Genomic DNA, 21,722 nt, shown 5'->3' on the forward strand with positions numbered 1-21,722 from the left:
AAGAATGGGTCGTGAAAGCCACTTTATTTTAATTTTAATGTCACATGCTCTATTGTAGTGCCCCATATCTCGGACGAATCTCAACTTGTTCATTCATCTCTATGTGAAGTTGAGATGATAAGCTAAAGAAATAGACAAGATTTTGGATCTTGATAAAAGTAACAAAATCAACATATATACTAGGGATCAATTGGGCCTGCCCACTCAATTTCAGATTAGTTCATTCGATTTCAAGTTATTTTCAATTCGGGTTATTTCCGGTTTGGGCTAGTCAATTTTTTTTTCATTTTTTGGGCTAATTTTTTTTTACCCTAACCCTAACCCACTCGGTTTCTGGCTAGTCTGTTTGGGCTCGCAAGTTTACGATTTTTTTTATATGTTTAATTTTTTTTATAAATAATCATGTTCTTATAGTAATAAAAATATGGCATGCTTTTAAATCAATACATTTCGCCTTGGTTTAGATACAAAAATTATTGTTATTTTAACGTAAATTTATATAAAATCTAACTTTAACTTCGTTTTCGATAAAAAAAAATGTACATATTTAACATAAATGACTATTTTTCTTTGACTTTTATATCATAGATGTTTGTTATTAACCGTAGAAAAAAATCAAAACATATTTTACAAGCATCAAAATGTTATTATCGAATTAAAAAGTAAAGTATTAAAGTTTAAAAATCAATTATTAAGAAAGTGTTCGGTTAATCGGGCCAACCCACTCGGTTTTCGGGCCAACCATATTGGGCTGAGGCTATTTTCGGTTCGGACCATTCGGGCTAAATTTTTATCGAGCTAAAAATTTTCAGCTTTAACCCTCTTTTTCTATCGATCTATTTTGGTCGATCCATCGATTTCGGACTTTTTTGACATTCCTAATATATACTAGTGCTCTATTATGACGATGTATCGTCTATTATAAAATCATATACACAATGGCAACAAAATATGAATGGGTTAATGCTATGGGGTAATATGTATAAATATATAGTTTTAAAATATTATAATAGTAAAACGTGAAGCGTAGTAAAAATATGGTCAAGAAATAAAATTGCAAAATGATCTATGATAGTACATAGGCTAAGTACATGTTGAGTGCTCGCATTAAAATATTTCAATTAACTCGATATTTTGATTATATATTTGTACGTGTTTTATTTCAAATAGATTTGGGACATGATGTATTTGAGTATTCATGTAATCTACCGCATATTAATGCCAAGTTTTGGCCTACAATTTTTTCCCGCCAACAGCAGCTCTCTATAATTCAATGGGTATCTAAAATTTTGTTATCTGCTGGATAATATATAGTACTACTATTTTACTATACTTCTAAAGTCGAAAGAGTTTTGGCAAAAAAAAAAAAAACACATTCTTCCCCTTTTTCACGCAAAAAAAAAGGTGTCAGACATTGCTGCCACCACCATTCTTCCCCTTTTTCACGTGAAGGCTAATACTGCCACCACCATCGCCTAAGACCGGCGAGTCTCGTCGCCCTCAGCGGGTAGCTGGCTGAAGCCGCCGCCTGAAGCCTCTTGGAGCCGCCGCCATTGCTGCTGCCTGAAGCCGGCTTCGGCTGGTCCGTGAGTTTTCTTTTATGTTCAATTTTTTCTGCCAATACCTACTATATTTTGGATTTTATATGTTACCCACACAAAGTTATTTCAGATTTGTTTGAATTTATCGCTGAGATGCAACCAGATCTGAGGAAGAACAAAATAGAGGTAATATTGAATAGAAATCGAAGGGGAAGAGAAGAAATGGATTCCCGTTTTCTCCCTTTGTTTCTTCATTATTGGCATGGTTTTCACCAGCAATACGTGTTTGTAACGAGAATTATTGAATTTTTCACTAAAACTTTGGGGGATTTAGGAGTAATTTATACCGTTTGTTTTGATTTTTTTTATCTTGCTTTGAATTTGCAGATTTTGTGGTTCGTTGGAATCCACCACCATCGCCTAAGACCGGTGAGTCTCGCCGCCCTCAGCGGGTAGCTGGCTGAAGCCGCCGCCTGAAGCCTCTTGGAGCCGCCGCCATTGCTGCTGCCTGAAGCCGGCTTCGGCTGGTCCGTGAGTTTTCTTTTATGTTCAATTTTTTCTGCCAATACCTACTATATTTTGGATTTTATATGTTACCCACACAAAGTTATTTCAGATTTGTTTGAATAGAAATCGAAGGGGAAGAGAAGAAATGGATTCCCGTTTTCTCCCTTTGTTTCTTCATTATTGGCATGGTTTTCACCAGCAATACGTGTTTGTAACGAGAATTATTGAATTTTTCACTAAAACTTTGGGGGATTTAGGAGTAATTTATACCGTTTGTTTTGATTTTTTTTGTCTTGCTTTGAATTTGCAGATTTTGTTGTTCGTTGGAATCGAATAATCATCTCATAACTCAACAAAGAATTATGAGCAACATTATTGGCATCTTTTCTTTTTCTTCTCATTATATCTTGTGTTCCATAGCCTTCAAACTTTGTATAGAGAATTATAATTTCTTTTTCGGTGAACTACTAGAATTTTATATCTGGAATTTGTTGAGCAGTTTTCCTTCTTATTTATTTTAAATATGTATGGATTTTACATAAGCATTTTATGGTGCCTGAAACTGAAAATTTGTGTTTTTGAAGCTATCTGCGTCGAATGAGGCTCTTTCTAGAAGTGTGAAATCGGTGTTCAAAGCTTGGGAGCAGCGGCTTAACTCTTCAGAGGTACTCCATGATTTGCTGAGTTTTGGTTATTGATATGTTTTTCCTTGAATTGAAGATATGAGTTCATGTTTAAGCGGTGAAATATGTTTGGTTATTGATATGTTTTCCCCGTTTTTAAGGTTAGATGCAAATTGGATTTCTACTTCTTTTTAGAATTTCAAGAGGAAAAAAATATATACTATAAGTTTTTTCTTTTTATTTTCTTTTCTGGTGGTAGGTTATATGCCTACTCAAATATGCAGCTTTGCATTTTTCTTTTCTTTCTCTATTTTTTCTGCAACAACCAGATTCGAGGAAAGAATAAAATACAGGTATACTATATTATTAAATTTTCTTTGCATATGTATAGTAGTTGATTTTCTGAATTTAAATTAATTTTTCATCCTGTGAGTTTCCTTAGCTTTGATAGCATTGAGGGTATTTGATTCAATTTTTTGCTTTGTTTGTGTGGATGCAGAATGACAACCAATTTTTCCTTTATGCTATTTTGCTATAAGGGTGCTGACAACCAATAGTTCTTTGTAAGCAGAAGAGCCTCGAGCAAGAGCTCCAGAGCATGAATTGCATGCTGGAGGTAACGGAGAGAAGGCCCCTTTTTGTTACTTTTTCTCATATACTTTCTTTTAGTTTTTGCAGAATCTGTGAATGATCTTTAGAGAAGAACTGGAGAGATCTCCTAATCTGTTCCAAGACAAAAGTTTTAATTTTTGTCTTTTTTAAATGTTATTTGCTCTTATTTCGTGTATATGTCTGTTTGATCTAATATATGTATTTCATATTATGCAACTGTTAATTTGTCGACATAGCTTGAATATGATGGATGTGGTGTCACATTTTATTAGTTTGTACAAAGCTTACGTTTCACAATTCTTTCAGGTGAGGATATTTCCATTCTTTGCATCATGCCCATATTCTAGGTTCCAAATTCAAGATATATTGTTTACTTCTTAAAAAACAGTAATACTCATGTATTTTCTTAAGTTGGGTGAAAAGGCTGTGATAGTAATTTGCTAGCTTAGCTTTAAGGCTCTTACCCGGTATATGTTGGTGATATACTGGTGACATGAACATGGTACTAGGATTTAAGGCTTTCAATAGTATTTTTTCTAAAAGTATTTTAAAAAAATATTTCTAAAAAATATTTTAAAAATAATAGATAAAATAATTGAATATATTGGCGTACATACAATTGTGGGATATTGGATCTCTACATCGCAGAAAACAGTCGAATATATTGCACTGTATGCAAATGAGATAACTATAGAATCAAAATCAAGAAAATACAATGTTATTTATTTATTTATTTATTTATTTTTAATTGTAAGATGTGTATGAATATCAATATATATATGAAATAATGCATTAAATTTTACATTGGGCCTTTTGATTGTATAAACATAATAAATCGTGTGTGTATATATATATATATATATATATATATATATATGGAAGGGCTAAAATAAATTGTGTATATATAAGAGAATTGTAATTTAATCTTCATAATAAATTTTTCTAATTAATTTTATAGTAACAACAAAGTACATTATTAAGGTTAATTATATGACTTATAATTCTAAAATTAAAGAGTGGATTTTGAAAATGGCCACTTTCATATTGTAAAATTAAAATCTAGCCTATGAAATAAAAACATAAAAAAATGGCCACTGTTACCAAAATACCCTTCCACATTAAAAATTAAAAAAATGGCCACTTTACACCACCCCTTTAAAAAATCCCGCAATTCACAACCAGTGTGAATTCACAACCAAAATTTTTTGGTTGTGAATTCACACTGGTTGTGAATTGAGAATTCACAACCAGTCGAATTCACAACCAGAATTTTTTGTTTGTGAATTCACAACTAGTCGAATTCACAGCCAAATTTTAATTCACAACAAAAAATTAATTCACAACTAGAATTTTTTGGTTGTGAATTCACAACAAAGGAATTCACAACCAAAATTTAATTCACAACCAGATTTATGTTGGTTGTGAATTCACAATCAGTAAAATTCACAATCAGAATTTAATTCACAACTAGAATTTATTTTGGTTGTGAATTCAAGTAGTTGTGAATTTGAGTTTTTAAAGTTTGAATTCACAACTAAAACTAAAATTTATTTTGATTGTGAATTCGAGTTTTAGTTGTGAATTAATAGATCTGATTGTGAATTCAAGAATATTAAGTTGTGAATTCATAGATGTGGTCGTGAATTCAAAAACATTAAGCTTATGTGAATTCATAAATTTGGTTGTGAATTTAAGAACATTAAAAAATAATTATACAGCTCAATCAAATTGTTGTACAACACCAAAATACAACAACTCAATCTACCATCAAAATACATCAATTCCTCTAAATCAACAATCAAAATACAACAAAATATTATTCGAATCAATTCAATCTACAATTAAAATACAACAATTCCTTCGAATCAACAATCTCAACAGATCTTAGAACGAAAATCATTAGCAGACATATCAGATCTAAACTTTTTTTCAAGGAATTAAAACAAAAATCCCCAAAATTACTCAGTTATGGAACTAGGGTTTTTTTGCCTGGGAAAACGCGCCGCCTCTGAGCACGCTGCATTGGCCTTTCCACGCGCTCGCCGCTCCTCCGCTGGCCACTGCACTGCGCCTTTCGAGCTCGATGGTCCCCCTGCAGCCGGATCTCATTGCCGACATCATCCATCCCGCGGCGGAGCAGCGGTGTTGGCTGAAATTGAAGGAAGCTGGCGGCGACTGTTGCAGCGTAAAGGGAGAGAGAGATCGAGCAGTCTGTCGTCGGAGGAGGTGGCGCTACGGAGATTCGAAGTTGGAGGAGGCGGCGGACGCAAAATCGAGCTCCAAAATGTCCAGATCTGTCGACGGCAACAAGAGAGAAAGCCGACGGCAGCAGCAGCGAGGGGATCGGCGATGCGGCGTTGGAGGTGGCACGACGGCGGACGATTTAAAGAGAGAGAGAGAGACCTGGAACCCCGGCGGTGCCACGACCACAAGCCACCACCGTCGGGATTAGATGCGCCGCTAGAATCTGGATGGGCGGCGTTGTTTTCGGCGCCGCTATGGGCGGAGACGACGAGGCTGGGGCGGCGGCGCTTCGCCGGAGGAGAGAAAGAAGGAGGGAGGGAGGTAGGGGAGAGAGAGAGCGCGAGAGAAGTGAGAGAGCGCAGAGAGAGAAAGCGAGAAATAGCAACTATTTAAGGAGGGGCATTTTAGTCTTTTCACCCAAAAACTGGCTAAAATTTTATGTTTTTATCCTATAGGCTAAATTTTAATTTTGCTATATGAAATAGGCTAGTTTCATATATTGACACAAAATTAAATTCAATTTTTTTTCTTACATAATAATAATAATAATAATAATAATAATGTAAAATATGATTTATAGTTTTAAAAAATTAAATTAAGATTTTCATAATAAAGTATGATTCATAGTTCTAAGAATTAAATTATAATTTGTTTAAAATAAGTTATGAAATAATAATAATAATAATAATAATAATAATAATAATAATAATAATAATAATAATAATAATAATAAGTATGATTCATAATTCTAAGAATTAAATTATGATTTTGTTAAAATAATTCATGAATGAATTAATCAATAATAATAATAATAATAATAATAATAATAATAATAATAATAATAATAATAATAATAATAATAATAATAATAAGTAACTTGCCTTTTATAAAATAATACAAATAATATTGAATATATATGTAAGTAAGAATCCTGACAATGAGGAAAAAGAATACCAAAGAAAAGTCAGAAATAAGAATCCTGAAAAGTTGCACAACTTTCGTTATTTTCAGGATTCTTATTACTTTCTCTGCCTGACAAAAATTTAACAAAACACAGGAATTTAATATTTTGGAATCAGATTACTTTTCTATGATAGAATTCGTGCCAAACAAGCAGGCCCTATATATTTTTGTGTAATATAGGCACTTATTTTTGTAGATTTCTTGCTGGATTGACATCCCTAAATATAAGTATGCATAATGTTATACACAAATATGTATAGTAATATTCAGCTATATGCATAACTATGGCAACGATGAGCAGCAACGAGAGGCACTAGAGAGGTTGCAAAGCAATACTTTCCCAAGCATATTTCTATTCACCGTTATGCATATTTGTGTTTCAATTATATGCATAATTTTTTATAAATATTGTGGGGGAAAAAATGATTTTTGGTAAAAAAAAATAAATAGATAAATTTTTTTTTAAAAATTATTATTATTATTATTGTTTTAGAAATTTTTATTCTTATTTTAACCCATGCGTGTATTTTGCCTTGAAAGTCCTTATAAGGCATATGTAACGTGTCATAGTCCTAGTGCACCACATACACATATTGCATGATCCATATTTTGAATCTATTTTGAATTTTGAACAAAAAAATTGAGATGTCAAGATAATTTCATCAACCATCAATTTGTTATAAAAATAAAATCTCAATTTTTTTGTTTACTAAAAGTAGGCATATTAAACATATTACTAACTGAATCCAAAACATCGAAATCATGCAACTGCAATATGAAAACACTAACTTTATTGAAGCAGATTACGTAAACTTTTAGACGATTGAAAATATTTGTAAATGTTAAGTTTTCAACTACTTAAAAAACGATGATATAATTGCAATATTTTAAAAACAATACTAAAACTGTAAGATAATATCATCAACCATCAATTTGTTATAAAAATAAAATCTCAATTCTTTTTGTTACTAAAAGTCGGCATATCAAACATATTACTAACTGAATCCAAAACATCGAAATCATGCAACCGCAATATGACAACACTAACTTTATTGAAGCAGGTTACGTAAACTTTTCAACGATTGAAAATATTAAAAAATGTTAAGTTTTCAACTACTTAAAAAACGATGACATAATTGCAATATTTCAAGAACAATACTAAAACTGTAAACTAAAATGAATACTCCTAAGATAATTCGATAATTATGTACACTTATGGGTGAACTTAAATTGTTTTATTATTAATTCAATTTTAGAAATAACTAACTTGTGAATAACCGGGAAGTGAGTAGAATGAGCGGAGCGGGAAGTGAGTGGAGAGAGGTGAGGTCGAGAAGGGCAGGTCATCCCCATCATGAGAGTTTCCCGGTGAGGCATCCATCTTCTCCAAACACTAGGACCTACCCAAAGCCCCAGTTTGCTGGTAAGAGGTATGGTATTAATCGGAACGAAGGAGGTGTTACTTTCTTTTTCAATAATTTTCCAGAAGGTATTTGGATGGAGACCCTGGCAAATAAGTTCAACAAGATTGGTCAGGTCATTGATATTTTTTGTCCGAAGAAAAGAGACTTGAAAGGAAAACTTTTTGGTTTCGTCCGGTTCGAGAGAGAAGAAGACGATTCAAAGTTACTAGCAGAACTGAATAATGTCTGGTTTGGTAGTTTTAAGCTGAGAGCGTTTGTACCAAAATTTGAGAGACGGTCCGCCCACGCCCCAAGTAGAGACGAGGAGGCGCTTCAGAGTGGAGGAGGCCGGAGTAAACAATCGAAAGAGGTTAAGAACAGACAAATTCTTACTTCTTCAAGGAACATGAGACAGCAAGGGAAGTCTTTTGCTGAAGTCGTTGGAGGAAAAAGTAAAGTTGCATCTCCTGCTGATGAGACTATCGGTTTTTCAACTACGAAAGAGGAGACCCATTGGTTACGAGAAGCTTTCACAGGATATCTCAAAATGGAGTACATCTGGGAAGACTTTGGTGAAGAGATCAATAGTGAAAGTGCTTCCTTGCTTAAGATCTCCTCTCTTGGAGGCAACTTAGTTCTGCTACAAAGTCTCAACCATCGGCCGGTGAAAGAGATTTTGCAGGACCTAGATGAATGGTCGAGCTTTTGGTTCGATTGGTTACGGCCGTGGTCCTATGTTGATGTTGTCACGCAAAGAACGGTGTGGACTAAGTGGTTCGGAGTTCCTTTACAAGCTTGGAATTCAAGGTTCTTCCATGTTGCAGGAGCAAGGTTGGGCAGGGTCCTTAAAATACATAACGAGACTTCGGATAAATCTCGCCTAGACGTGGCCATGATTCAAATATCAACTGGTCTTGCATCCATTGATAACTTATTCGAATGTAATATTGACGGGGCTCATTTCAAGATTCGTGTGGAAGAGATCCGGGAGCAGATGATTCAAGGAAAACCTCCAAAAATGGAAGAAGAATCGGGTTCTGAAACAGATTCAGATTTTGCGGAAGAGATTGAGTGGGAAGATTCTCTGTCGCCGGCGAAGGCCCAAATTGGTGGCTCCTCTGATGCCTCCCAAGGAAAGAAAAAATCCGGTTCAGAACCGAATAAATCGGACGACCCCTCGGTTACTGTTCAATCCACAGCCGTATTCCCAGTTCTCGAGGAAGATTGTTCGCACGCTACAAGGCCACAATCATGTGAGAGGCAGGCTCAAGAATTCGAATCTAAAAAAATCATTAATTCTGGGGACCCACATAAAGGGGCTGTGAAAAGCATTGGAAATTACTCAGATTTTATTAGCCCTGTCAGCACAAATTGCCTACAGAATCAAACCCTTGATGACTTGGGCCGCCCTACCCAAAACTCAAGCCCATTGGGCCCCCCTTTTGATCCAGACCTTAGAGAAGTAGGGGACAGCAGCAATGGAACACGGTTAGTTTTGGGTGGGCTGCCTAAAGATGGGCCCACTTCCCCAGGTAATTCTAAGGCCTTTTACGAGAACTCTCAGCCCATTAACACTTTGGTGAGTTCGGATTCAGATATTGAGATTCAAAGGCAAGAGGAACAGCAACAGAATACTACAAACAACAAAAGTTCTCTGAGAAGGAAAGCCGGGGGTGATGGCGCCATCAAATTGGGGCTCTGTCGATTCTTACAGCCGAGGAGCAAAAAACACAAGGTGCAGACTAGAAGAAAGTTTCAGAGCTCTTACCTCGTTTCTGCCGCCCCAACACAACTTGAAGATGGGGGTTTGGGGATGGGCGAAAAAGGTCAGTTCAATGCAGCACGAGAGGAAATCTCTCCCAATGAGTGTGGAGAAGGTCTGAAAATTTGGACATTTGGAAAAGAAATTGGGCTTTCTAGCACCCATGGAGATTTGGAAATGGCAAAGCAATTTACTGGGGCCAGAGGACCCAAAGAGAGCGAGGCGAACCAACAATTCTGTGATCAATGAAGGTCATTTCCTATAACATTCGCGGCTTGGGGAGCAAAATAAAGAGAAGAGAAGTGAGAGAGCTCATCCAGAAGCAGGAAATCGATATCTGCTTTATCCAGGAAACGAAATCTGTTTATCTTGAGGAATTGACTATTTAATCAATTTGGGGCGGCGATGGATTTGGTTTTGCACAACGCCCTGCCGATGGAAGGTCCGGTGGTATTCTCACGGTCTGGAATGAAAAAGTTTTCACTGCATGCAGCCATTGGGATTCTCCAGGAGCTTTGATTGTAAATGGCATTTGGTCTCCAGGTAATGTCTCTGTTTGCTTAGTTAATGTTTATGCTATGCAAAATCTGAATGAAAGAGAGCTACTTTGGGACAGAATTGGTCTTGTTGTTGATCAAAACAGAGATTCTTGCATTTGTGTTGCTGGTGATTTCAATTCTGTTAGAATTGGCTCTGAAAGAGCTGGTCGTGGGTCTCAAGTCTCGTCGCGTGAGATGCAAATGTTCAATAGTTTCATTACTAATAATGTGTTGGAGGAAATCAGATTGCAAGGCAGGCAATACACGTGGTACCAGCCACAAGGTAATTGCAAATCAAAACTCGATAGGTTCTTAGTCAATGAGAAGTGGCTCCAAAACTGGGAACATTCGAAAGGCAGAGGCCTCCAGAGATCGGTCTCTGATCACTGTCCTATTCTTCTAGAGACTAAATATGTCGATTGGGGGCCCAAACCCTTTCGATTTATTAACGCCTGGACAAGCCATCCGGACTTCCAAACGGTGGTTAAAGATTCTTGGAGTAAAGGAGGCATCACGGGCTGGAGTTGCTTTGTTTTCAAAGAAAAGCTGAAGCGGCTGAAAGAAGACCTTAAGATCTGGAATAGAATATCATTTGGGAGAATTGAAGATAATATTTCAAGGCTGAAAGATGAGATTAACGTGTGGGACGCGATTGATGATGTTTTGGGGCTCGAGGAGGATGAAGTGGTTAAGAGGAGCGAAGCCGAAGCCAACCTTTTGCTCCAGTTAAAGAATAAAGACAGTATTCTGGCCCAAAAAGCTAGAATTAGTTGGACAAGGGAAGGAAACCTGAATAGCAAATTCTTCCACAGGGCAATTAAAGGTAGAAGGAGCAAAAATGTGATGTCTGGTCTGGTAGTCGAAGACTCCTGGTTTGATGAACCAACGGTGGTTAAAAGAATTGTTAAAGATCACTTTCAAGCACAGTTTCGCCGATCCAACCGACTTAAACCAGATTTGCCGGCGGACTTCGTGGAAAAAAAAATTTCAAATGCCAATAGAGACAGCCTTGATCAACCTTTCACTGAAACTGAGGTTAAGGCCGCGATTTGGAACTGTGATAGTGGAAAGAGCCCAGGGCCGGACGGCTTTAATTTTCACTTTTTGAAGAACTGTTGGGAGATTTTAAAATAGGACATTCTCAAGGCAATGATGGAGTTCCACTCGCATGGCAAATTGGCCAGAGGGTGTAATCCTTCCTTTGTTACTTTGATCCCGAAGAAAGAGGGGGCTGCGGAGCTTAAGGACTTTAGGCCGATTTCCCTTATTAATTGCCTTTACAAGGTGATTGCCAAGATCCTTGCAGCTAGGTTGAAACCTGTGATGTGCTCCATTATCTCAGAGTGCCAAAGTGCCTTCATCGAAGGTAGATATATTCTCGATGGTGTGGTTGCCCTAAATGAGATTATAGAGGTAGTTAAGAGGAAGAAAAAAGGCACTCTGCTCTTCAAAGTTGATTTTGCAAAAGCCTATGATACGGTCGGTTGGAATTTCTTGGATATCATGCTCGAGAAGATGAATTTCAGCGTAACTTGGAGAAAGTGGATTAGTGGATGTCTCAGTTCAGCATCAACAAACATCCTGGTCAATGGCAGTCCTTCTGGAGAATTCCAACTTGAAAGAGGCCTTAGACAAGGCGACCCTCTCTCACCGTTCCTCTTTCTTATCGTGGCCGAAGGTTTGAATCTCCTTATTGAAAGATCAATCCGGGCTTGTCTGTTGGTACCTCTCGAGCTTGGGCAAAGTGGATTCAGAATTTCGCATTTTCAATATGCGGATGATACGATGTTTGTGGCTCCGGGTACGAAAGAGAATGCGTGGGCCTTTAAATGTATCCTTAGACTCTTTGAGGCGCTGTCGGGTCTATCTGTTAACTTCGAAAAAAGTCGTCTGATTGGCATCGGGATTGAGGAAGCTCTCTGCGTGGAAATGGCTGATATCATTAAATGTAGTGTCGGTGAATTACCTACTAAATACCTTGGCATTAAAATTGGGATGCGTCTTTCTTGGTCTTCGGAGTGGAAATACCTTGTTGATAAAGTCAAGAGCAAGATTGATGGGTGGAAGAAACGCAAGTTTTCGTTTGCAGGAAGACTAACCTTGCTTCGTTCTGTTTTGGCCTCAATTCCGATTCACCAGCTTTCATTCTCAAAAATTCCAAATTGTGTGTTGTCAGATATCCGGACTGCTTTTTGCAGGTTCCTTTGGGGGGAGGACCGGAAGCCAGGAGAATACATTGGGTAAAATGGGAAGACATGTGCGTCGACAAGAATATGGGAGGGCTTTATATTAAAAATCTTTCTTGGTTTAATTTGGCTCTTATGGCTAAGTGGATTTGGAGGTTTCTTTCGGAGAAGGATCTTCTTTGGACTAAAGTTATTAAGACTTGTCAGGGGGATCTCACTTGGGATGGGGGAGGGTTTCGGGTGACTGGGAATAAGGCAGCTAGACATGGGTGGTGGAAGAAAGTGGTAGAGATGAGTGGTGGAGAAGGCGGGAAGTGGTTTAGAGACAATATGGAGGTGAATATTGGGGAGGGGGATGGTTTTCTTTTTTGGCATCATTGTTGGGCAGGAAATTTTAGGTTGTCTGAACTGTTTCCTCGGTTATTCCATCTTAGCAACAACAAGGGGGGAGCGATTAGTAGTATGGGTACTTGGATTGAGGGGGAGTGGAGATGGGACTTGAAGTGGAATCGTGAACTTCGATAGAGAGAGCTTGATCAAGTTCAACAGCTTACTTCATCCATTTGTAATGTTCGTTTGATTGCAGGCTCGAAAGATAGCTGGTGCTGGAAAGCTAGCAAAAATGGAGTTTTCTCGGTTCAATCGGCCTATAATGTTCTTGGCCTGGAGTCTCGATCGATGGATGAACGTAGGGTCGAGAATGAAATGGCATTGATTTGGAAAGCTCCGGCTCCGGCAAAGGCAGTTATCACAGCCTGGAAAGTACTTAGAGGAAGGCTTCCTACTTTCGATAATCTCAGGAGGAGGCAGGTGAATTTCCAGTCGGGGAACCTGTGTGTGCTGTGCAACTCTTGCGAGGAGTCGATTAATCATCTCTTCTTTTCTTGTCAAAAAACTGATGCTATTTGGAAGGATATTATTTCATGGCTTGGCAAGCAAACAACGTCCCAGTCACAGGCGAAAGCACACTTTAACGCCTTCATTAATTTGGGAAATAAAGATGACGTTAAGCTGCTTCTTAGTGTGTGGATCTGCACGATTTGGTGCTTTTGGAGGAAGAGGAATGACTGCATTTTCAAACAAGGTATGTGGAATAGGGATAGGATTTTTTCCGAAATCAAGTCGATACTTTGGGGTTGGAAAATGGCTTTCAACCTGGTGACGCCATACTCGGAGTTTAGAAGGTGGTTCTCTGCTGAAGCTTTGATTACTTAGACCTCCTGATTTGGTTTTTTGGTTTTCCTTGTTTTTCTGCTTTCTCCTGCTCCCTTTCTGTATTCTGTATTTTTTGGTACCTCTGGTACCTGCTATCTTTTTAATCAATTTATTTTTTTCTGATCAAAAAAAAAATAATAATTCAATTTTAGAAAATAAACCATTATATATATATATATATACATGTATTGTTTTATTATTAATTCTCTTTTTGAAACATATATATATATATATATATATATATATCAATTTTAGGGGTGCACTCCAGTTAGATTGTTATTTTTTGTGAGATCGTGAGTACAATGAAATGAATAAGACAATATATCTTTCGTGTAGGATTGCTAACACTATGGGATGGTTTTGAAGGTGGAAGAAGGGGGGTATTTATAGATAAAATTGGTTGGGATAAATTTGAATTTGAATTTGAAAAAAAAAATTAAATTATATTTTGATCGAAACCGTCGGTTAACCGCCCAAAACCAGCGGTTTCTACCTCGAAGCCCGCAAAATGTGCCGCCTAGCCCTGCCGCGCCAAGCCCGCCGGTTTTCGGGCCGAATTGCCGGGTCGCGGGTCGAGAATTTTGGAACCGTAACCGACCCGAGGCTATTGGCGGTTCCGGTTCCAGAACCGGCCCGTGGTCAACGAGCCGGGTCAGAACCGTTGACTCCGGGGCGATTCCGATTAGGCCATGGCAACACTATAATTCAGTATATAATCTTACATAAGCTGCAAAATTACGCTGCTTAAATTTTTTACCTGAATTTGAATCCTAGAGGGAGCGAAAATTTTATATAATTAATTGAATTTCGTTATGCAGTCATTACAAGCGTTTTATGCAACATATATATTGACTTATGCAATCATTCTCCATTCACTACATTTGTCCAATCTCATTTGATCTTTTCTCTCTGTCTCTCTGTCTCTCTCTCTCTCTCTCTCTATATATATATATATATATATATATATATATATATCATGTCTGTGTACAATATGTACACGAAATTAAATATTTTCACTTAATATTAGATTTATTATAGTAATTATTATATTATCGATGTTCGTTTATATTATATATTTCATTAAATTTTTAATTTGATTTGATTACTCTGAATTTTTTTTTGTATCACTTAAATATATTTATAGATTTTTATAATACTCCTATTATGTATTACAAATACGTATGAATAATTAGACCGTGCATCGCACGGGTACAATACTAGTATTTTAAACATATAAGCCTCTACTATAGAAATTTCATACATCAAAATATTTCCAATTTAGTGCTATGTATTGTGTGAAAAGTCAATACTTGCAATCTCATGCAAGTAAAAGATTCTAATGAATAATGAAAAGGAATTAATGATAATATACTCTTAATATGCTAATTATATGCATTGAATTTAAGTTCTGTTTGACTAGAAACAAAACTGTAAACCATCTGACCTCAAGAGTTAGGCTACACAATTTATTACCCTATAATCCTAGTGCACTCCAAATGGAGAAAATACTTTATTAAATTACAAATAGATACATTTTCTTCTTCATTTTTTTAATTAACTAGTTATTCCGTCAATATAAATTCAGTAACATCAATAATACCCTCTTTCTCGATTAATTTCAATGTGCACCATATAAACCCTCAATAATATTCAATAGTCAACTACCCAGACTTGATCATTTTTTTTTTTGGGCAATAATATATTAATCCACTAATGTAATTTCTTAAGATGTACTCCCTCCGTCCCGATAATGAAGTCCCCTTTCTTTTGGGCACGGGTATTTAGGAGACTAAAATTAAGAGTTAAATCAAGTCCCCTTATTCCCACTTAATTACTCCCTGCGCACCACCGCCTGTGCACCACCGCCTGTGCACCACCACAATTTCTGAACCACCGCACCACCGCCTGTGCACCACCGGACCACCGCACCACCGCCTGTGCACCACCGCACCACCGCCAGAACAGTGAACGGAAATCAAAAAACGGAAATCACCAAAACACTAGAAATCAAAAAACGGAAACCACCAAAACACTGGGCCTTAATTTCAATTTCTGAGCCGGAACACCAAAACACCACCACAGAGAAATCAAAAAATGGAAATCTTTCAATTTCTGAAATTAAAACAACAAAAATAATTGAAAGGGTGGAGGCGAGCCCTAATCGTTTTGGGCGAGCAGGAGGTTGGTGGTGGCGGCGGCAGGAGGAAGAGGGCGGCGGCCGGTGGGAGGAAGACTAGAGAGAGAGAGAGAGAGAGAGAGAGAGAGAGAGCAGAGGGGGTGGGGGTGAAATTGGGGGTGGAAAGTATTAACACTTAATTAAATCAACTAATCAACCCCTAATTAATGCCAAAAAAGGAAAGGGAACTTGTTACATGGGACGGCCCAAAAAGGAATACGGGACTTGAATATTGGGACGGAGGGAGTAGTTTCGTAGATCCTAATTTATGATTCACGGATTCTTCAAAAATTAGCATGTACGGCGAATAAGATCCTTTTAGGTTGTGATTCTCTTGGATTCTCGTCGGATTCGCACCCGATTCGCCACGTGATGTATCTTTTAAAACAATTTATAAAAATAAACCGAATTCGCAAATTTCATAGGCGAAATTCACGTATCTTTCGGTTGTGATTCTCTTGGATTCTCGTCGGATTCGCACCCGATTCGCCACGTGATGTATCTTTTAAAACAATTTATAAAAATAAACCGAATTCGCAAATTTCATAGGCGAAATTCACGTATCTCGTGCACGAAAGGCCTACACAAGATTATTTTCACAATTTTATTTTCAGTTATCACTTATATATTGGACTAATAATAATATTTGAATCGATATATTGTTGCTCAATTAATTTATATAATTGAAAATGCTTAACTTTTGGGTAAAATAAAATGTAAATTACATATAATTAATTTAAAAAAATTTAAATTGTATATATTTTATAAGCATTATATATCATAAAATTTTAATAATTAGATGTATCCTTGCCGAATCGCACCCTATAATTTTTAAAAATCCGTATCCCCGTACTCGTATCGTATCACCCCGCATCCGCACCGCCGTACCTATGCAACACAGATCCTAACCTAAAGAAAATTTCATAAGAAAATTGGATAGTATGTAAAGAAGTGGTATTAAATACTTACTTCTAAAGTACAAACAAACACTTGAACAAAATTCAGAGGAATCTGGAGTATTGTTGTAAGAAAAATACCTCCAAAATAAGATTAAACCTTCTCTTTAGATCCTTAATTTTTCCTACCTATACGAAGCCTGACTCAATGCAAGCAATACACACTTCAGTTTTTCCTCCCTTTGCTACGCCTCGATGAAACAACAGTCCATCCGTCTACAACTTCAGAAGCGTCTTTCGTACTAGTTTCATCAGCCACAGCATCCTTTCGACCGAGACTCAATTGGCATTGTCGTTGTGGTTGTGGATGTGGAGCATCAACTTCCATCGCTGACGAGTTGTTCTCCATTGTTGCATTGTCAGCATCATCTTCATCACTGTCTTCCTCGTCATCGCTGTTGGCCTGACATAAATAGAAATGGAAAGAGAGGTCAGCTGTCAGTAGCATGAATAAATTGCAGGTACTGAACAACTATGATGATCTAACATCACATTTCTTCTAATAGAAACAAATCTTCAACCATGGCAAACACTTAAGGGAAGCTTCCAAAGTTCATGGCAGCCTAGATGCATGCTAGTTAAAATTAAACCACACTTTTTGTATTCATTATAATCTCAATCAATCCACCCCGTTGCCTTCGTTTCTTTTTGTTACTAAACATCGTGAAAGCTCTCAACCGGCAACTGGCGAAATAAATAATACAAATATGGAGATAAGTGGCAGTGTTACCTGTCTGGTATAAGAAATACTCGGAGCATCTGTTTCTCGCAGCTTCTTTATCGAGTCAAATTTACCTTCTAAACATTCTTCGCGCATTACCATCAACTTTTCTGAAACCTGCGTAGAAGTTATTTCAAGATAAAGCATGAAAACAACTCAGTATTTCATTGAATGAATAGAAAAATCGGAATACGGCGATTGATAATATGTACTATTTTCCTAATCTTTCATCTTCAACCATGAAACAACTCAAGTACAAAGCAATGAAGGGCTATTTTCTTCAAAATTCATTTTGTGGGTATCAATGAAGCACCAATCAGTTACTAGGTGATATCAATATCTATTGTTTACATTCACCATGGGAAATCTATACTAAGAGTACAAATTGTGCATGAATGGAGTTTAGGAGTGGAATCTCCAATGTAGCAACAATACAATCTGATGGCATAGGTGTTTATCACAGAAAGTGTCTGCTTCCAAATCAAATATTGAATGTTCACATATTAGCAATTTGAATGAATGGATGATAAACCTTCAGATCCCATGAACATGAACTGATTACTAAAATTTAGGAAAAACAGATGAAGAAGACATATACCTCATCAACGCTGCCATCCTCAATCTCAGTATTGAGAGAGTCCATGAATTCAAAAAGTATATCCTCTACATCATCAATATATACTTGAGCTGCACAACAAATATAGTAAATTAACATTGCTTACAAGTAGAACAAGGTTTGGTTTATTATACTTGAATGCCATCCTACCACTCTAAGAAACACAAATACGCAGAGACAGACACAAAGATGAACTTGACAATTCATGACTAAAAAACGAGTAACTCAATGGACACGAAATCTCAACTCGTACCTAACTATTGCAAAGATTTATCAACTCTGAGACTTGTAATCGCACAACACGAATTTAACGAGAAGTGACCTAGGATCATGAGAGATACCTTTTGATTGAGTTAGGAAATTGAAGAGATTGTGGCGGAGCTGCTGCGATTTCTGGAGAGTGTCGCGGCCGCCCCACTCGTTTTCGATGGCCATCCGCAGTGCAGCCCACCGAGAAAGCACCAGATGAATTCCATCGCCGAATTGCGCCGCCGCCTCCGGCGTCATACTGTGGGGGTTCATCGCTGAAGGAGATGGAGAGAGAGAGAGAGAGAGAGAGAGAGGCGTTTGTGCGCAAGTGAAGAAGAACAGAAGGGTTTGGGCTCATTTCATATGGGCCTCACGATTAATGGACTGATATTATTAACAGAAATTGGCCCAAAATTAAGTAAAAAAAAGGGATTTTTAGCTTGTTTAAGTAATTTTTTAGTTTTTCTTCAAAAACAGAAGTAATTTTTAAGTTGGGCTATTGATTAAAATACATTAGTACAAATGTACAACAATAAATAAATTACATGGCATATTATAAAATTCAGCAAATGCATTATTACAATAACTTTAATAATACAATAAATAAATAAATTACATGACATATTATAAAATTTAGCAAAACATTAATAATATAAAAAGTACACTATATAATTATGTATGATATAATATACATAATCATATGAAATTAATAATTAAAAAGTTTTGTGGGTTATAATTTGAGAAAAAAAAAGTAGATATGATTGAAAAATAGAAAAAGTAAATGAAGAGGAAATATATATAGAGTGTTTTGGGGGTTTAAATTTAATGTTTTATGCACTAACTAACTATTTTTCTTACTTGAAGGGTAATAATCAAGTTAAATAGTATTGAGTTCGATTCAATTCGAAAGCTAGAGTTTCAATAAGTTCGAACTAGATTCAATAAAATATAGTGTTTTCCTTTAAATAAAATAATTTGGATTTTAAAATTTATTATAGAAAATATAGAATTGATCTCGGTTTAATACTTCTCATAATATAGCATAATTAACTAATTAAATTATTCCTCAAAAAAAAAACTAATTAAATTAAGCATCGAAATGTAATCCCTATTGATAATTAAGGGTAAAATAGTAAATTAGTGGCAAGCCAAATAAAATGGGCGAGTGCGACATTGAGCTGCCATCGAAACTAGTTGAGCTTTCCATCGGAATTTGGGGATGAACAGCAGCGGCATGATGATGATGCCGGCGGGAGGCGGAGGCGGTAGAGGTGGCGGAGGCCGCTCCTGGCCGTCGACGACTTCGGTGTCCGCTTCCGGCAAGAGAATTCAGAAGGAGATGTCGGAACTGAGCTCGGATCCTCCGCCGGACTGCTCCGCCGGCCCCAAGGGCGACAATCTCTACCATTGGGTCGCCACTCTCTTCGGTCCTCCCGGTAATGTGCACTACGCTTTAATAATCGTACCTACTTTCCTTCACAGAGCACGAATTTTTGGAAATTAGGTTTTAATTTTGCGCTTCAAAATTGCTGATTTGTTCGATTATGAAATTAGTTATCAATGTCTCTGCTTCGATTTTGATTCTGTTTAGTATATCGTGAAATTCATGTTGAGTATTGCCAAGTTCGGGAGGGTTTGACTGAATTTTGTTTTGCAGGGACACCTTATGAAGGAGGAATATTTTTCCTTGATATCACTTTTCCTAGTGATTATCCATTTAAGCCTCCCAAGGTAATGTTGTGAAGCAATGCAATGATTCTCCGATTATAGCTGCAATTTTCTTCCTTGAATGGCTGAAATTCCATTATGCTGGCCATGAGATGGATAACTGTTTTCTAGTAATAAGATTGATAGTTGAAGTTTAAGTCATTTCTGCATAATCAAACCTCAGAAACTTAAGAAAGACAAATCTCGAGGCTCTAGACCGACGTGAGAGAACCTAACCGAGAAGAGTAGTGGCGCGTATGCTCCCTGCGTAGTAGAAAGGATGATTCATGCTGCAGTTGGTTGTTTTGTTATCCCGCTTTCTTTCTTGTCTATGCCTCTGTTGCTTATATGGTGCTTCCGGGCTTATAACGAGTTTTGCATTGTTATCTAGTTGTTGGATTTTTGCTTAAAGATTGGCATGATCCAACTATATGGGTGGAGAAAAGCTTTCTTGATAAAGCTTAAGCTCGTAATATGAACCTATAGGTTGTTCACATTGGAAGATGATGCAATTGTAGGACTCCTCGAGTTGCTAGAAACGTAGGAGTTTAGGGGGTGCTATATTGTTGTGTCTCGTCTTGTTTTGTGGCCTTTATGCAGTACCTTTTTCCATGGGATTCCCAGCAGAAACCATAACTATGCTGGGATTGGTTATCTTATGTAGTTTAAAGCTCTGCAGTTGGGTTCTTTTTCGAGTTCCTGTATTCCTCCTGACTTTAGACTTCAGGCTTGCAGGCTGTTTTCAGAACCAGAATCTACCACTGCAATGTGGGTTCGTCCGGTGATGTTAGTTTGGACCTATTGAAAGATGGGTGGAGCCCTGCTCTAACTATCTCAAAAGTGCTGGTTGCGCTCAGATCAATTTTTACGAACCCTGACCCATGTAAGTATGTTTATATCGTTCGTTACTAGCCATATGAATCTCCGTTAGGAAAGCAAGGTGGTTCGAGACAGCTTTCTACGCTCCCATCTCATTACTTGTTGATATTGGTGCAGATAAACCACTTGTCCCAGGCGTCGCCCACCTATACCTAGCTGATAGGGAGAAGCACGACGAGCTGGCTGCAGAGTGGACTCTACGGTTTGCTAGGTAACGCGTTGCGTTGTAAGTCGAGAAAGACGATCTAATGAAGCAGCTATTCAGCAGTTACTCCGAATCTAATCTGTGGACGATGAAGACTCTGCTTGTGAAGAATCTGTATGATACTTGCTTTCTGTTCTAGAGAGAGAGAGGGAGAGAGAGAGGCTTCAAAATCCAAATAAATCCCAAACTTTTTTTTGTTTTCCTTGGTTTGAAAGAGATGTGATGAAATAAATACTTCTACATAAATTTGATTCTACTAATGGATCACTTTATATTATTCTAGAAAGTGTATTAACGTGATCGTTATTCGTGTTATATAAATATGAGACGATGTGACAGAGATGAGGCACAAAATCGCGGTGTTTTTAATTTTTATCAAGTGAAATTGACAAATAAGGGGTTCGGTTGGCGAGATTAAATTGGCCCGAGATTACTCGAGATTGAGTTGGTTTGAGATTAATTTAGTCATAAGGGGTAAGTCAAGACTCATAATTCAAGACTAACTAGCACACGCCCACTCGTGCGATGCACAATCAGTATGGAAACAGAACGATATTTTAAATAAATAAATAAATATGCATATTAAATATATACTCTCTCCGTCTCAATATTTAAGTC

At 37.1% G+C, this 21,722-nt stretch overlaps 2 protein-coding genes and 1 long non-coding RNA gene across 4 annotated transcripts; 2 read left to right on the forward strand and 1 right to left on the reverse strand.

Moving 5' to 3' along the window:
* Positions 1–1,225: 1,225 nt before the first annotated feature.
* LOC130999566 (uncharacterized) lies at positions 1,226–3,607 on the forward strand. 2 transcript variants are annotated; one of them, XR_009093541.1, is made up of 4 exons: positions 1,226–1,582; positions 1,672–2,068; positions 2,633–2,713; positions 3,171–3,607. It is a non-coding gene; the product is annotated as an uncharacterized LOC130999566 (long non-coding RNA). The 2 variants fall into 2 exon arrangements; XR_009093540.1 differs by having other exon boundaries at positions 1,255–2,068.
* Positions 3,608–16,708: 13,101 nt separating this feature from the next.
* On the reverse strand, positions 16,709–18,678 carry LOC130999568 (uncharacterized). Its single transcript, XM_057925125.1, has 4 exons — positions 18,406–18,678; positions 18,047–18,135; positions 17,458–17,565; positions 16,709–17,130 (listed from the first exon to the last, which is right to left on the reverse strand). The coding sequence occupies exons 1-4, from the start codon at positions 18,584–18,586 to the stop codon at positions 16,894–16,896; spliced, it is 615 nt and encodes a 204-aa protein (XP_057781108.1). The 5' UTR covers positions 18,587–18,678; the 3' UTR covers positions 16,709–16,893.
* Positions 18,679–19,437: 759 nt separating this feature from the next.
* LOC130999569 (constitutive photomorphogenesis protein 10) lies at positions 19,438–21,458 on the forward strand. Its single transcript, XM_057925126.1, has 4 exons — positions 19,438–19,749; positions 19,971–20,044; positions 20,756–20,903; positions 21,017–21,458. Exons 1-4 carry the CDS (start codon positions 19,533–19,535, stop codon positions 21,112–21,114), a joined length of 537 nt encoding a protein of 178 aa, XP_057781109.1. The 5' UTR covers positions 19,438–19,532; the 3' UTR covers positions 21,115–21,458.
* Positions 21,459–21,722: the final 264 nt, after the last annotated feature.

This window comes from Salvia miltiorrhiza, chromosome 8, assembly GCF_028751815.1.
Source record: "Salvia miltiorrhiza cultivar Shanhuang (shh) chromosome 8, IMPLAD_Smil_shh, whole genome shotgun sequence".
Taxonomy (NCBI): Eukaryota; Viridiplantae; Streptophyta; class Magnoliopsida; order Lamiales; family Lamiaceae; genus Salvia; species Salvia miltiorrhiza.

Bases quoted from the DNA above. Each gene is read 5' to 3' on its own strand.
- LOC130999568 (XM_057925125.1), bottom strand. From the start codon at position 18,586: ATGAACCCCCACAGTATGACGCCGGAGGCGGCGGCGCAATTCGGCGAT. The intron at 18,136-18,405 runs GTATCTCTCATG...TTTGTTGTGCAG, and splicing joins TTTCCTAACTCAATCAAAAG to CTCAAGTATATATTGATGAT. The intron at 17,131-17,457 runs GTAACACTGCCA...TATTTATGTCAG, and splicing joins GTATTTCTTATACCAGACAG to GCCAACAGCGATGACGAGGA.
- LOC130999569 (XM_057925126.1), top strand. From the start codon at position 19,533: ATGAACAGCAGCGGCATGATGATGATGCCGGCGGGAGGCGGAGGCGGT. The intron at 20,045-20,755 runs GTAATGTTGTGA...TCAGGCTTGCAG, and splicing joins ATCCATTTAAGCCTCCCAAG to GCTGTTTTCAGAACCAGAAT. The intron at 20,904-21,016 runs GTAAGTATGTTT...ATATTGGTGCAG, and splicing joins TTTTACGAACCCTGACCCAT to ATAAACCACTTGTCCCAGGC.